The sequence below is a fragment of the Periplaneta americana genome, chromosome 9 (genome assembly GCF_040183065.1).
Source record: "Periplaneta americana isolate PAMFEO1 chromosome 9, P.americana_PAMFEO1_priV1, whole genome shotgun sequence".
NCBI classification, from domain to species: domain Eukaryota; kingdom Metazoa; phylum Arthropoda; class Insecta; order Blattodea; family Blattidae; genus Periplaneta; species Periplaneta americana.
Window position 1 is genome coordinate 64916644 of NC_091125.1, and position 17330 is coordinate 64933973.

Here is a 17330-nt window from a genome sequence, read left to right on the forward strand (position 1 = left end):
TGGTTATGAAGTCTTTGTGATAAATAAAACTTGACAATTGCATAAAGAAACATGTTTTCCCTGACATTACCAACAAAATTAAGTCAGGGAACTGTGTATAAGTTTGTACACATTTGTCAAGATAATTCTTAACAAAAATTTCATAAATATTTTTAAGAGTCCATAATTGTACCTATCTTTAAGACGGGGGGAAAAACTAACTGTTGTAACTTTCGAGGAATATCAGGTTTGTTGACGTCGTACAAAATTTTATCAAATATTCTTTCGAGCATATTAACTCCATACGTAGATGAAATTATTGGGGATCAACAGTGTAGTTTCAGGCGTAATAGATCAAATATTGATTAGATTTTTTGTATTGGATAGATATTTGAGAAAAATGGGAATATAAGGGTACAGTACATACAGTATATATGACTCGGTTAAGAGAGAAATTTTATATAATATTCTTATTGAATTTGGTATTCCGATTAATTAAAATGTTTCTCAGTGAAACGTCCAGCAGAGTCCGTATAGGGCAGTTTCTGTCGGATGCTTTTCCAATTCACTGCGGGCTAAAGCAAGGAGATGCACTATCACCTTTACCTTTTAACTTTTCTCTAGAATATGCCATTAGGAAAGTTTAGGATAACAGAGAGGGTTTGGAATTCAACGGGTTACATAAGCTGCTTGTCTATGTGGATACGTGAATATGTTATTTATTTTATTGGGTTATTTTACGACGCTGTATCAACATCTAGGTTATTTAGCATCTGAATGATATGAAGGTGACAATGCCGGTGAAATGAGTCCGGGTCCAGCACCGAAAGTTACCCAGCATTTGCTCGTATTGGGTTGAGGGAAAACCCCGGAAAAAACCTCAACCAGGTAACTTGCCCCGACCGGGATTCTAACCCTGGCCACCTGGTTTCACAGCCAGACGCGCTGACCGTTATTCCACAGGTGTGGACACGTGAATATGTTAGGAGAAAAAGTTTTAACGAATAAAGTAGGAAAAAAAAATATTTTACATAGACAGACAAATAGGCGGTGTATCAGAAGAAAAATGGTCGATATATAAAAGATGAGAAGATTCATTCTACTGAAAAATCTAATTGTATTAAAACTGCTGAGAAATTGTGGAACAAATATGTATTCCAAAGTCTAGATTGTTGTTTAAAGATAATATACATTAAATCATTAATATCCTCTGATTGAGGTTCTGACTGATATGTACACTTAACGGGAAAATGAATGGGTCGTTATTCTGCGTCGATGGCGGCCAGAGAGATTGGCGTCCCGTTTTCAACTGCTAAGCGGTGGGCTAAATTTTTTATCGGGAATGGTGAAGTTGTGAATCGTCCCATTCCTGGTCGGCCGTGCATCTCTACAAGGGAAGAGAACGCCATGTTATTGAGGGAAGTTGAGATGCACCCCTTTAGAACTGTCTCTCAACTCAAGATGGCGTTCAACTTTCCAAGTTCCCCACACCCCGTGAGGAGACTTTTAGAGAGCGTGGCATACGGTGTCGTCGAGCTGTAAGGAGAGAACATTTGTCGATGGAGCATGTTGTCGACCGTCTAGCTAGCGTATGCTACTCTCTGACAGGACTTCGATTGGAGAAATGTCATTTTCTCCGACGAGGTAATTGTCTACAATAGCAACGATAGTACTGCCCTAGTTCATTATATGAATGCCCACCGATACGAAGAACGCAACGTGAGATGAATTAAAAAGTCGGGTTGCGTGAGGGTCGCGTGTTGGGGGTGGATGTCATATGATGGGGCAAGATTTCTGAAACGAATCCACGGTCGGTTTACGGCAGAAGTCTACGAAGACATTTTGGCAAATGTAATGACCCCTTCCGCCCGAGAACGATATCCAGAAGGAACACTTTTCTTCCAGCACACCGCCAACCGGATTCAAAGCAGGTTTACGAGGAGACCTGATGTCGACCTGGTCGACTGGCCTCCAAAATCACCAGATATGACTCCGATTGAAAATTTGTGGGCTACACTCAAACGGATCCTACTCTCTAATTGGGCAGAACAACCATCCGTTCGGACAGCTGACGAATTGAGAGGGTAGGCGGAAACTGCACACTTTGATCCGGAAACAGCACACCGCTTTTCGAGGGACCCACTAATCCTATCCGGATACTGCACACTGATTCACAAGGGTTTTACTAATTCTACCCGGAAACTGCACAATTTAAAATATATATTTCTTTTGCATTTGGCTGACTTTACATTGAAACTTCGCTTGCTTTCTTCCTTCATTGCTTTGCAGTTTAATATAAGTCTCAATTTGTATGTCCAAAAGTTGATTCACGAATTTATACAATGAAGGATGACTGCTGTAAAAACTGGAAATAAAATGCTTGTGAAATGATTCACAGCCATTTGTTGTGCGAGAGGTCGATGCAGTCATGGCTGCCCCTACAGTAGGAGGGAAAATTGCATCTTCGGAGATGCACGTTTCTAGTAAGTAATCTACAAATTTCTCAAGTCTAATAGGCTATCAGTTTTACCTCAACCAGTTCCATAGCGAAGAAATTCCCGACTTCCTCTGGATTCAAATACGTTGTGCCAAAAACCATCCTGAGCCACTGTCCTATCTCACTGTCTTCTTTGTACTCCTTCGCCAGTCCTACACCCTGTTATTTTACGCCACCATGCTTGCGCAAGATGGAAGCGGTAACCTACGAGTGTAATAGTAACTTATTCCCAAGTTTCACCACTGCAGCATGTATAGCTAGTTCAAAGTCTATTACTACCATAGATGTAGTGAAGTTTTTCAATTCTTTGGGTTTATAAAACATACAATCCTCATACACCAGCATTAAAATTCCGCATTCACTTTCAGATGTAAACAAACGCTCCATTTCGAACAAAATTAAAAGACTTTGATAAATTAAAACTATGTGTAGTATCGGCAAAGCAGGTAGAAAACATGTTGGTGTGCAGTTTCCATATGACCATAATCCAGGTAGAAAATTTTGGTGTGCAGTTTCCGACGCCCGAATTGGAGGGACAGAGTTCTAGATACGTGGGAGGAGGTGGCTATGAATTTAGACCTGTTCCATAATCTTGTGGACTCCATGCCGAGCAGAATGAGGGCAGTTGTTGACTCAGGTGGTTTGTGGACGAGATACTAGTCCCCACTGACACCACAAATCAATATTTTATTATATTAAACTACTTAAATACATTTATATTCAAAATGCAACAACATCACTATTCAAAATTAGTATATTTAACGGAAATCAATGCAAAAATAATAATAAATATTCCACAGGCATTTTTTTTGGTAATATATTAACAAATTTTTTGTTTCTTGTTTATTTAATTATTTATTCATGTTTCATATGCGTCCGATTTTTTAGGATATGAAACAGGTATTTTTGTTTATACAGGTCAGTTCTCGCCTATTAATAGCCCACAGATGATGAGCAATAATATTTTTACAAGACAGGCATAACGAAGTTTATGAACAAATATCATTTCACATTTAAACTAATAAATTAACTACTTACTTATAAATGGCTTTTATGGAACCCGAAGTTTCACTGCCGCCCTCACATAAGACCGCCATCGGTCCCTATCCTGTGCAAGATTAATTCACTCTTTATCATCATATATACCACCTCCCTCAAATCCATTTTATCTAAGTCTCGGCCTCCCAAAGTTATTTTTCCCTCCGATCTCCCAACTAACACTCTATATGCATTTCTGGGTTCGCCCATACGTGCTACATGCCCTGCACATCTCAAACGTCTGGATGTAATGTTCGTAATTATGTCAGGAGAAGAATACAATGCGTGTAGTTCCGCGTTATGTAACGTTCTCCATTCTCCTGTAACTTCATCCCTCTTAGCCCCAAATATTTTCCTAAGCAACTTATTCCCAAATACCGTTAATCTCTGTTCCTCTCTCAAAGTGAGAGTCCAAGTTTCACAACCATACAGAACACCCGGTAATATAACTGTTTTATAAATTCTAACTTTCACATTTTTTGACAGCAGAATAGATGACAAAAGCTTCTCAACCGAATAATAACAGGCATTCCCCATATTTATTCTGCATTTAATTTCCTCGCAAGTGTAATTTATATTTGTTACTGTTGCTCCAAGATATTTGAATTTTTCTACATCTTCGAAAGATAAATCTCCAATTTTTATGTTTCCATTTCGTACAATATTCTGGTCGCGAGACATAATCATATACTTACTTCCAAACCTATCGCTTTACTTGCACAGACAAGAATAAATTAAAAACTAAAATAAAAACATTATTTTACCGTACCGGGAGGCGAACTTACAACTTCTGATACGAATGTCAGACATCTTACCACTGGGCCGCACACAGCTCGTAAGGTTGACTATATTGTAGACGGACGACTTTCAATGAAGAGATACCACAGTAGAGCCTTGAAGTGCAGTGCGTTTACACGAGTGAACCGCGCGATAGAACTTGGCATTTCTATCGACCAAAAGTCGGCCCATTCTTTTTTCAGTTAAGTGTACATCTATTATTATCAGGCAGTACATCTTGCTTGACGATATGTATCAGAGGAAGAACAATTCGTTTGTATGCATCTGAAGTCTGACTAGAGTAATATGTAGCTAGTCGGCGATGTATGCAACGGAGGAGAAAAAAACTGACCATCCTACCCCATTATCTCCTGGCCTAGTTCTCATAAGTGGTGCCTTGTTGGTATCACTTGTGAGGTTCAGAACTGTCTTCGAACAGTTGACTAAACAAACAAATCATTAATATGGACAGCTATAAAACAAAGATCTTCAGGTTCTATCCTGTAACATTTAATTTAATGAAAAGGCACGATCTCTAGTGAAGAAGAATTTTCTGAATGGTAATAAATCAATTAACAATTAACATAGTTACAGTAAATGCCTGCGCCTAACTTACTGAAGTAAACGTACGAAAAAAAAAAAAAAAAAAAAGAAGAACATGATTACTAATAGCAGTTCTGTTTGGTGATGTTACACTTCTCTAATAAGTTATTCAACATGTAAGCACTAACCAGAATTTTTTTTTTCACTTCGGGTTTCAGAATTAATCTATCGGAGTCATTCCACGTCAAACCGGACAAATTTAAAGGAAATTTAACCTTGATGTTTTTTATTTCATCATCATCATCAACATCACGGGTTGAGCCGGTAGGCCCGTTCCGTCCCCATTAGAATTGTTCTCTCCAACGAAACCTAGGACGACCAACATTTCTCCTTCCTCTTGGAGCATACTGGAAAGCTTTCTTGGGGATTCGGTGATCCTCCATCCTTTCTAGATGTTCCATCCACCTATTTCTGTGATTTGTTAACTTTTGTGTTATTCCCTCTATCCCTAATTCTTTTCTGATATCTTCATTCCTCTTGTGTTGTAATAAAGAATATCCCGCCACTGATCCTAGGAATTTCATTTCTGAGGCTTCTAGTCGTCTTTTGTCTCTTTCTGTTAAGGTCCAAGTCTCTGCTCCGTAAAGTAGTACTGGTAGGGCTACTGTTTTGTAGAGTTTTAACTGTGTTTCTTTCGTTGTTCTTTTTCCTAAGCTCCGTCTAATTGTTCCACATATACCTTAAAATCTATGCATCTTTTCTTCCATATCTCTTTTTTCCATATAAGAAATGTTGCATCCTAAATATTTAAAGTTACTAACTTGCTCAATAATTTTGGAGTCAATAACTATTTTCGACCTTTTATGCTGGGTCCCTATGAAAGCCATTGTTTTTGTTTTAGTGTGTGATATTTTTAAATTATAGCCTTTGGTTATTTGACTCAGTTTATAAGCTGCACTTTGGAGGTTGTATTCTGTATCAGCAATCACCACTTGGTCGTCTGCAAAAAGTAGGCAATTTACAGGTGTTTCATCTAAGATAAAATCACAGTTTAAAATATTCAGCCAGTCATCAATGGCTTCGTTAAGATATATATTAAATAAAGTGGGTGATAGTGGGCACCCTTGTCTAACACCTCCATTAACTTCTGTTGTTAATTTACCTGGACCTTTCCCTTTGTCAATGCAAATATTGGTATTAAGATACATGCTACGTAATATTCTTATCAGATGTTGTGGGTATCCTCTTTTCTCCATTATTTTCCATAATTTTGATCTATTCACTCTATCAAAAGCCTTCTCATAATCGATGAATAATAAGTGTGTTTCTAAGTTATATTCTCTTCTTTTTTCAATTATCTGGTTTATGGTGAAGATACAATCTGTTGTTGATCGTCCTTTCCGGAATCCATGTTGTTCGTTTTTTAACAATACTTCTGTAATTTTATTTAATCTTCTTGTTATTAATTTTGCATATATCTTATAACAAGTACCCAGTAAACTAATACCTCTATAGTTATTGCAATTGCTTCTTCCACCTCTTTTGAAGATTGGTACAATGACAGCAGTTTTCCATTCTTCTGGAATGTATCCGTGACTCCAACATATATTTATTAAATTAAGAAGGCGATATAATACAGCTGGTGTCGCATACTTTATCAGTTCAATATTAATATTATCAATACCAGGACATTTTTTATTTTTACTACTCTTTATTACTTCTATCATCTCATCCATTGTTATATAGTCTATATGTGCTTCCTCAGTATTTATGTAGACATCTTCTTGATCGGGTTGAGTCCATAATTCTTTGTAAAATTCCAGCCATTCACTTTCTATAATTGGATTCAATTGTATTTTATCTTTTTCCTCAGAATTTATCATTTTTAGGACTTTATATGCATACTTTTGGGCTCCATGAAAATCACATTCTAATTCATTTACATATGTTTCCCAACTTTTTCTATGTATCCTTCTTACTTCTCTCTTAGCAATTGCACATCTCCTTTTATATTCAGTTCTATTCTCTATGGATTTGTCTTGTAAATATCGTAAATATGCGTCCTTCTTGTTTTTAATTATGTCTGCAAACTCTTGATTCCATATTCTTAATCCTCTTTTTTTATGTCTTTTGATTCTCTTTCCAAGAGCTTCTTCTGCTGCTTGGAGTATTACCTTCTTTAGTGTTTCCCATTCCAAATTGATATTATTACTGACAGGCATTTCTGTAAATAAATTATCTAACCTTCTCTGATATAAATACTTGATGCTCTCTTGTTGTAACAAATTAACTTTATAAATTTCTTTTTTGTTGTCCTGTTTTACTTGACTTCTTTTCCAAGGAGTTGGTATTATTAATTTTATTTCTGTCAAACTTTTTTATTCGATTGAAAGAACAAAAATAAAGTATACGTATAGTTTTATTTTCATAAAACTTGATTCTTTCGAAAAGTATTTAAATTCAAAATTTGTGTAATAGAGCGCGCACTGTTATATATAAACGGTAATATCTCCGTTACTAATTAACGCAATTTATTCAAATTGGCTCATATTAAAGCTCATAAGATATACTTTTAGCACATCTGGCCTTCAATTACATAAAAATTTATGTTGTATTTTTTTCTCGAAAATATATTTTTAAAAAGCCTTTTTTTAAGTTCGGAAACCTTTTTCGAAATATAAAAAATATCACTGCATTCCTTAGTTTCTCAACTATATGCGTACAAAATTTCAGAATGGGATATATATAAATGAATTTGCAATAAATTAACTTACCCAGCCGGGCGCACGCTGTTGAGTAGGAGCGTCACTGCAAGACCGCGTCGCTATGTATGGATACGTGTGTACACACAGTGTCAGTATGTTATACACCATAAAGTCAACTTACGAAATATTTATACACTTTTGGAACAAAATTATTAACGTAAAATTCCACAAAACTAACTTAAAACACACAAAACAAGTCAACCGGATTGGATAACTGAAACATGCTTTTAAGCAACTCAGATAAATACACGTTTACTTTCGTGGGACAAAGAATAATCTTTAACTAGTGCTTCAGATTTTGAGATCGTTATGAAAGCATGTAGTGCTCTTGTGTCACTTACTGCTTTTGCCCTCTCATATCGAGACTGCAGTAAGTCACATTCATTTTTTTGTTCATCTTTGGTGAAAAATAGGAAATGAATTCCACTAATATTCTTTTCAGTCCACTCAAACAATTTTCTTGGTGTCGTAATGGGGTCCTGATGTGGCTGAAAACTTGCTGTTGTTGCTAGTCTTTTAGTGGTGCCGCCAATCCCATCACAAGGGCCCTTCCCATGCGAAGTTCCAAAAAAAAAAAAAAAAATGCCATTCAGCACTTACGCCAAAATCTTCTTCGTGAAAACACAGATTTACAATTTTTTTCAGTTTTTGTATTGGGCACTAGCCCCATCAGAAAAATAAATAACTCTTTTTATATTTCCTATTTCGTTCTTCAGAAACCGTATTAATTGTCTTTCGAAAAGTTGGACAGCATTTGTTACGTGTTTAAGACACTCTGAAATTGGTACAAAGTTTTTATGTTTTAATTCACTTCTGTCTTTAAAATAAATTACAAAGGGATGGAGTGTGACCTGATTTTTATTCCAATGAACACCCTGTACTGAGTCTTGAATCACGCAGGCATAATTTTTGGAAAAGTCACAAATTACAAAGCGTTCACCGTCCTGGAGAGCTTCTTTCTTTTCCACCAGAAACGCAGCTTGCTGCTAAACGATTGCGTGAAGAGCTAGCGCTTCTAACTTGGTCGAAAGTTTATCTAAAAATTCGTCTACTAAAGAATGCAACACTTCTAAATTGGTTCGGTCAATAGTTACCCATTGTTTGTAACTGACTACATCTATCATTTCTGTTTGAAATGCTTCCTGTAAATATTGAATTAAGTCTGCTGTTGATGGACAATTTTTACACTTTCTGAAATAACAATCAGGGGATGCAGGGTTACATACAATCTGTGAAATCAGATCTTTGTAATTTCTCAGTGGCTGTCAATTTCGCAAGTTTTCCACCATCAATTAACAACTTTACATTCTCAATCTCATGATGAGCAATGAGCATACATAGACAAAGTGTTCCCTAATTTTACTGTATGACCAGTCCTCAAATATAGTTAAAATATGAATTTTAAGTTTTCTGTGAATAGTGTTCCTGAAACACTCTGCTAGCTTATTCATTATGTCACTGCTACTCTTCTCATCTGGTGTTGTTTCTACTTCCTTTTTCTCAACGCGAAAAATCTTTTCCTTAAGCGTTTATTTTATTTTCTGATATTTCTGTTGGGGCTACCTCTTCTGCGATAATTTCTTCTTCTTAATTGGTGTTTCCCCCATTGACACCAAACTTCCATTCTTACCAATGTCCGTCACTGACACCTCTGAATTACTTGACGCACTACATTTATCAGTTTCCGAATTGCCTGTTCTTGTTCAATGTTCTGGACACTAGAACCGGCTAAGATTCAACATTGCTGGTTTGAACGGCACTTGATTCACCAACATCTGACATTAACGAAATTTTCTTACGACAATTTTCACAAATCCTAAGATTGTATGACAACTTAATGTGTTGCATGTTCAATTTTTTAAGCATGTTGAAAGTCATGCACCTTAATTTCCCTTTCTTAAACCTACGACTGTGGTTGCTTATTTTGAAAGGATTAAAACACTGATAATGTCTAGGTTGTGTTACATTACTCATTGTGATTAGGCTACACACTAATTGCACAACTAAAAACAATAACAGAAACTACGCCATACACACTGTTTTATTAATGCCTGAACGTTTGAAAATCTTGGAACAAGCTGAAGAGAATTCATTCTGCCTTGGACCTAGTTTAAGTATTATATATCCCAGTTAAGTTTCTCAGACGTAAACAAATATGAGGGCTGTCGCCAGTGTGGTGATAACAGACAAAGGCACAATTGACAGTTTATCACAGGATAGGCAGTTTAACCGTGTGGCGGCGTGGTGCTGCAAGGGATTAAAATTAGCGCAGCAGAGCTCTGTGCGCGTATTTGTTTAGTATTTTTTTACTCAGTCATTTATTGCTTTCCCACTATGAAATATGGCTTACTTACGGATAATTAAATGGAGAACACGGTGATAACTTAAAAATGGTATTCTAAGTGTCCGAACATTATGAATATCAAGATTTATATAATTATTATGGCATAAAGTACTGTGAATACATAAAAATGGAAAGTGAATATACTCAGGCTAAAAACCATATATTTAACCTTCCAAATGAGACTAACCTCGATTTCATACGATACACGTAATGGGAGAAACGTATATTTATATATGTCAATGTGCGAAATTTTTCAATAATTTTGATGCTGTATATATCTCAAAATAATTAGAATTGGGGCCAACAAAAAAATATGGGTCTCTTAATTTTACCCTTAGAAAGTATAAAAAAAATTTCAAACAATTCTAAAACCATGAGGTCAAAAATGTGTCCGGTCTGACGTGGAATGACTCATCGGTGATACTGATGGTCGACTACTGACTGAGCCACTTCCCCACAAACAAACACGAAGCACCTCATAAATGACTTGACTTTCTGTTTTGCAGTCCTGGATATACTCTTAAGCTTTGTATGGTTTGGTTTAGGAAAATCCCTTCTTTATATTTGTAATTTAAGGTTCATCCTTGAGGACTTAATTAGCTTCTACAAAATTACTTCATAGCATTCGTCATTATACAGTGGATAACCAAATTACAAATGGCTTTTAGAGAACCCAAAGGTTCATTGTCACCCTCACATAAGTCCGCCATCGGTTCCTATCCTGGGCAAGATTAATCCAGTCCCTAGCATAATATCTAGAGTTCTGCATTTCATTAAGAACGACCGACCGAGAGCCATAATACGCGCGGTCGGTTGCTATAGCTCGACCAACTGCAAAAAGACCAATACTCACGTGGCCATGGAGGGGAAGATGTCATCACTATACGAGCAGCTCGCTAGACCGGGCTACACTAGTCGGACTCCAACTGTGAATCCGATTCAGAAGCTGTGTCTATTGGAGCTTTCTGAGCGATGTTCCGGACTTATAATGAACGCTTTGTTGCTCCCACTTCATTTTCAGATTGCCAACAATAATTGATATTATGGGAAGCATTTACGTATGTTTCATCCAAATAAACAATATTTATTTTCTGTTCACGATATCTGCGAATTGAGTGGTATTTAGCACGCCAGGATGCGATTTCGGGCTTTTCAATTAGACATTTTCTTCTAGAGACACATTTATTTTCCTCCTGAACCCTAGTCGTTATATGAGTGTCCTCAGATATTCCCTGCCGCACTTTGAAGTATCGGTATTGTTCAATTCTGCATTCAGTTCCTTTATTGTTGGAACAAGCAGGGTGCAAATTAACGAGGGGGATGAGAGGATTTCCCCCTGTTGGAAAGTTATCCCCCCTCATAAATTCATATTAACATCTGTGTCAGGGATAACTTCTATCCCCCTCACAAGCATCACGGACGAGGGGCATCATAGTCGTATGAGGGGCATCATAGACTGAAAACTGTCCTCGATGCATGTGTTTTAAGTATATGGTATGGAAATTATTAAATTGCCTGATACCCTACCTCCTGATCAGTGAACCTAGAAAATGTACAGACTATCAGATTCAATAAAAAAATTACAATAAAGTATTTAAACAATAATAAATAAATTAATTAATAAAATAAAATTTTAACAAACTACAGTATTTTGTCTACAAGTATACAAATATAAAGTATAGGCAGCACTAAAAAAAGATTTAAAAAACATATTAGTCTTTATCCTCTAGTTGAACGGAAAAATTAACTTATAATATTTAATATTATCCTCCGATCTACATCTCGGACTCCCCAAGGGTTTTTCCCCTCTATCTCCCGTAACTTCATCCCTCTTGGCCCCAAATATTTTCCTAAGCACCTTATTCTCGAAACACCCTTAACCGCTGTTCCTCTCTCAAATTGAAAGTTTAAGTTTCACAACCATACAGAACAAGCGGTAATATAACAGTTTTATAAATTCTAACTTTTGGTTTTTTAAAGCAGATTAGATGACAAATGCTTCTCGATCGAATAATAACAGGCACTTCCCATATTTATTCTGCGTTTAATTCCTCTCGAGTGTCATTTATATTTGTTACTGTTGCTCCAAGGTATTTGAATTTTTCCACCTTTCCAAAGGATAAATTCCAATTTTTATATTTCCATTTCGTACAATATTGTAGTCACGAGACATAACCATATACTTTGTCTTTTCGGGATTTACTTCCAAACTTATCTCCTTACATGCTTCTAGTAAAATTTCCGTGTTTTCCCTAATAGTTTGTGGATTTTCTCCTAACATATTCACGTCATCCGCTTAAACAAGCAGCTGATGTAACCCATTCAATTTAAAATCCTCGCTGTTATCTTGAACTTTCCTAATGGCATATTCTAGAGCAAAGTTAAAAAGTAAAGGTGATAGTGTCCTTGCTTTAGCCCTCAGTAAATTGGAAAGGCATCAGACAGAAGAAACTGGCTTATACGGACTCTGCTGTATGTTTCACTGAGACACATTTTAAATATAGTATGTAACACTATGTTAAAATAGATACATAATTATTTGAATGGTTATATTACCTACGATAGCAGCTGCATATTGTGGAAGTCTTGTAGACCTGGAGCCCAGGCCCAGCGTCCTAGATACGACATCCAGCATCTCAAAGTAGTTCTTCAATTCTTCTGGTCTTATCTTGCTTCGATATTTCTCTTTTCACACACTCTTGCGTCACACACTTTTATCTCTTTTAGGTATTATATCCTGTTTGAAGTGACAGTTATTTGGAACTCTGTTCTCTGGTTTAAATTTACGACATTATTTATGCATTTACCGAAAACAACTGAACTGGATGGTTCTACACATTATCAAAGTCTACAGAATTGGTCCGCTTTCTGCCGTTGAGAAGAGCTGAAAAGGTGTAAATATTGCTTTGTAAATACAAGAGTTTTATTTGAGTTGAAATTTCTATTAATTTATTCGACTTTCTTATTTCAATAAAATATAATTATTTAATTTATTGTAGAAAGTTAACTCCCTTTTTCATTATGAAACGTTTATCTAATTATAATTTGTACTCTAAATTATCGCCAACGCAACTTCCAGTGCTACCATCACCAAAACTTACCTTTATTTGTTCGTTTGAACTCCACTCTGTAAGAAATAAGAACCATTCGGGAGTAGTGAATCCCATCGGTAACGCAGCTAGCATAGTTTCACCACTTAAGCATTGTCAATATCTTGAATAAAACCAACATTTTGCAGATACTTGTTTCTATCCTGTCACACGTTTCAGATATCTTATTCATTCTATCAGCCAATTTTCCAAAATTTTCAAAAGTAATCCGTTTTCCTACATCCTTGCAATACATTGTTTTAATTTCGTTTGTATTTATTAATTTTATACAAAAAGTTTAAGATTGCAAGCTTTGATAATTCCTAGTGTAACAAAGTTTTACCTAATTGTTCTGAAGAATTTCTATGTTGCAATTAATCGCAGCTATAACGGCTGAGGGAATCATCTCGTGATAACCATACAGTACCTCCATTCTGATTGGATGACTGTTCACCTCTGCTTCGACATGTGGATATGAGACCAGCAACCGGTTGGTCGGTCATGGTCCTTCATGGGCTGCCGTTCCTCGGATTACTGTTATTTAATCTTAATATGTGTTCTTTTCGAAGAACCCAAATTTCGTTGCCATACATCAATTGTGTAACTGCTAAGTATTATACATTTCAAAGACTGTAGTGCTTTGGCATTGGTGAAGAATTAGAATTTGTTTCAACTTACATAAACGAAGAAACTTTTTAGACTCTTAGTAGAAGAAACAAGAATAACAGGGTTAAAAATTAATTCTGATAAAACTAAATACATGAATATATCACGTACCTCAAATAATAGAGGGTCACTTATAATAGATGATTGGGAGTTTCAAAAAGTTACTGAATTTAAATACTTAGGAAGTATAATTAACGAAACAGGCTTATTTGGGAAAGAAACTGAACATAGACTCGTTACGACAAATAGGCTAAGTGTTACTACTCCCTTCATAAATTGCTTAGTTCCAACTCCTTTCTAGATTATCAAAATTAAGATGCTATAAAACAATAATCCTACTAACTGACCTATATTGCTGTGAAACTTGGATATTAACAAAAAAAAACAACAACAAAATCCCTTTTTACTTTTGAGAACAAAATCTTGAGGAAGATTTTTGGTGCCATTCAAGAGAATACCACATGGAGAATTTTGAACAACAGGGAACTAAGGGATATTTATAAAGATCCGGATATAATAGCCTTAATACAAGTAAAAAGTCGAACACTACGTTGGCTTGGACACGCTCTACGGCGTGATGAAGACTCTCTTCAACGAAAAGCTTTCGAATATCCTCCAAGATGTACAAGACCTCTTGGTAGACCTCGTCTCCGTTGGCAGAACCAAGTATATGATAATCTTTCTACAGTGGGAGGACGACAAGAAGATGCAGAGAACAGAGACGAATGGCAATATATCGTGAATGAGGCTAAAAACCTCTTAGGTTTTGAAATGCCCTAAATTGATTGATTTTATTACGTAAACGATAGTAAGATAAATGTATTATTCTTCTATTTAACTAATTTCAGAAATAATTATGAGTTATAAGTTTAATTTGTGACACATGCGAGTAATATACAACTAATATAGGCCTACTCAAATAATCACATATAACTGGAGTGCGTATGCCTGAAAACAGGTTGTGCTTAGTACGGCACCGCTCGAAAAGTGACATGGACAAGTAACAGCCTGCTTAGCGGTGATCCAGCGTGTCAGTTTTCGGCAAGAAAATCTCGCGATTTATATATTACATTACAGCTGTAATTTATTGGTTTACCTGGAAGTGCTGGAAATCTCGACTGCCGGAAATATAAGACTGCGCTTTCTTTAGGGTTTCTTCGTAATACCTTTCATAGGCTAAATGAAGATTCGCTGTTCTAATGTGTATTTTATTACCACGAACTAAAACTAAACTGAACTGAAAGGAAGTCAGCTGTTTACTAATAGTCAAACTTTGAAGTCCCTTCAGCCTGTGTTACCTATTCATACACCGTAATACAAAACATTTCCATTCTCGATCTTCGGCATTCGCGTTCGATCTATAGGCCTAATACTGAAAAGTCGACGGTATTCACCTCAGCAAAACCTGATTTCTGGCGAACACTCTGTAGTAAATTGTAGTTTTATAAACAGTTTCTAGGATTATTTGCTCATTATCCAGAATGTGGACAAATTTTAACAGGAGGTTCTTTGTATGAAATAGAACCAATAATTCTAATGAAATATTTTTCTGCAACGCATAGTACAACGAATAAAAAAATAAATTATGTGGAAAGTTTCGTTGTCGATGTTTTCATATCCCTTTAAAATTTTAAATTTTACTATGAATATCACTATAGATATTAAAAAGATGAGCAATTTTTGTCTTTGTCATTTTTACATAAAGTCAACCGTTTATTCACAAAATAATGCTTAAATTTTATTACCTGTACGTCCCGTGTAACTAAACTACTAGTATTGTACGTGGCAATGTTGCATTCCTCTCTACCACTCTCTCCTCCCCGAATCAGTTTAACCAACAACCGATGTACGCTATAATGAATTAGTTTAACTCTAGCAGTAACGCGAGCAACGTGAACAAGAGTAGTGCAAGTACGGGACGGTAATAATTATTACAGATTATAATCAGTGGTTCATATTACGGCTTTTTACATCAAGAGTACCTTGACATGTTACTTTGTTATGAGGAAGCTGATTGCAGTTCGCGAAAAACACAACGTCTGTATACGGCTAAATTTCCTAACAGTCTTGTTCCAAACCCGAGAGCTTTTACCGCGGTGGCTCAGAGGGTACGAGATACAGAAAGTGTAGTTCCACGATTAGAAAACCGGGGACCATAGTGATGGAATGAAATTTTTGAGGCAGAAAACGCTATTTTGCGAATAATGGATGAGAATCTGAGTAGTGCAAGCACACGAGGTATGGCACGTGGTGTTGGAGTGTCAAACTGAACAGTTCATAGAACCTTGCGGGAGCAATTACTTCGTTCATACCGATTATCATCCAAGAGTTGCGTTTTGTCAGTGGGTATTCCAACAGTGCGAAATTAACCCTCAGTTTACGTCACAGATATTAGTCACTGACGAGTCATGTTTTACACGTGAAGGCATTGATAACTTCCATGACAATCATACTTGGTCTGACGAAAACACGAACAATATCACTTTCAAATAAATTCTCGCTTAATGTCTGGAGGGAAATAATGGGAAACAAATTAACAGAACTATTCATAATACCTCCACGGTTGACGGGAACCCGGTATAGGCACTTTTTGCGAAATTTCTTGCCTGATCTTTTGGATGATGTCCTCTTCAAACAAGATGTAACATGTGGTTCTTACACGACGGGGCGCCTTCTCACATAAGTTTGCAAGTTCGTAGGCATTTGAACCGTACTTTTCGTTACCGGTGGATAGGTCGATTTGGACCAATAAACTGGCCGGCATGATCGTCCGACCTTAATTCGTTAGATTTTTATTTATGGGGTCATATTAAGGAGATAGTGTATCGTGAGAAAATCACTGATCTTTATCTTCTTCGGGCACGTGTATTGCTGCAGCGGAAGAGATTCGACAGAATGAAGAACTCCTGACGACAGTGGTGAGCGAGAATTGGTTAAAAAGATGTGAATCCTCCATACATGCCAACGGTGGACAGTTTCAACATCTATCATAAACTTGTATCAGTCTAATGCTTAAACTCATAAAGTACCTCCGTATTTGATAGCAATGTATTTGCATTTAACATGAAACGCGCAAGATCTTATGTTAGTACATCTGTAATTTTGTTACTTTGTTCTGAACGAGCACAAGAAATCCGTCGCGTTTACTGTGTCACTTGTTCCGTTATTCAACTCGATTCTAAACAGACACTGCATCCCTACTTCGTTGTGTTTGGCGTCAGCCCCAATGGTAGGTACCATCTATAAACAAGGCTGCTATACAAATCAAGATTTCAGGTATGACTCCCTGTAAAGTTGATTTGAATAATTTCGAGGGAAAAATTGTTCCGGGGCCGGGCATCGAACCCGGGTGTCGGGTAGAGTTCCCGGGTAGCTCAGTTGGTAGAGCGTTGGTAGTTAAACCAAAGGTACCGGGTTCGATGCCCGGCCCCGGAACAATTTTTCCCTCGAAATTATTCAAATCAACTTTACAGGGAGTCATACCTGAAATCTTGATTTGCATAATACATGTCACTGTTCGTTAACAGAAAACCACAATTTAAGTCACACGGAGTTAATGTGCACTCGAAGTTGGTTGCTTGACGGTTGTCAGCCCACTTTGAGTTCTGTGGATATAGAGGGGAAAAATTGGA

At 36.6% G+C, this 17330-nt stretch overlaps 1 protein-coding gene across 5 annotated transcripts in view; it reads right to left on the reverse strand.

Annotated features, from left to right (window-relative positions):
- The window catches only part of LOC138706035 (facilitated trehalose transporter Tret1-like), a 47399-nt gene that overhangs the window by 23087 nt on the left and 6982 nt on the right, over window positions 1-17330 (reverse strand). For 3 of the 5 annotated variants that reach the window (XR_011333879.1, XM_069834929.1, XM_069834930.1), the window contains exon 2: window positions 12500-12827. The exons of the other annotated variants lie outside the window; for them this stretch is intronic. Coding sequence is in view for 2 of the 3 variants with exons in the window: in XM_069834929.1 (XP_069691030.1) it covers window positions 12500-12578 (79 nt within the window). In the remaining variant the exon portion in view is untranslated. The remainder of the gene's footprint in view (window positions 1-12499; window positions 12828-17330) is intronic. 5 annotated transcript variants of the gene reach the window in all.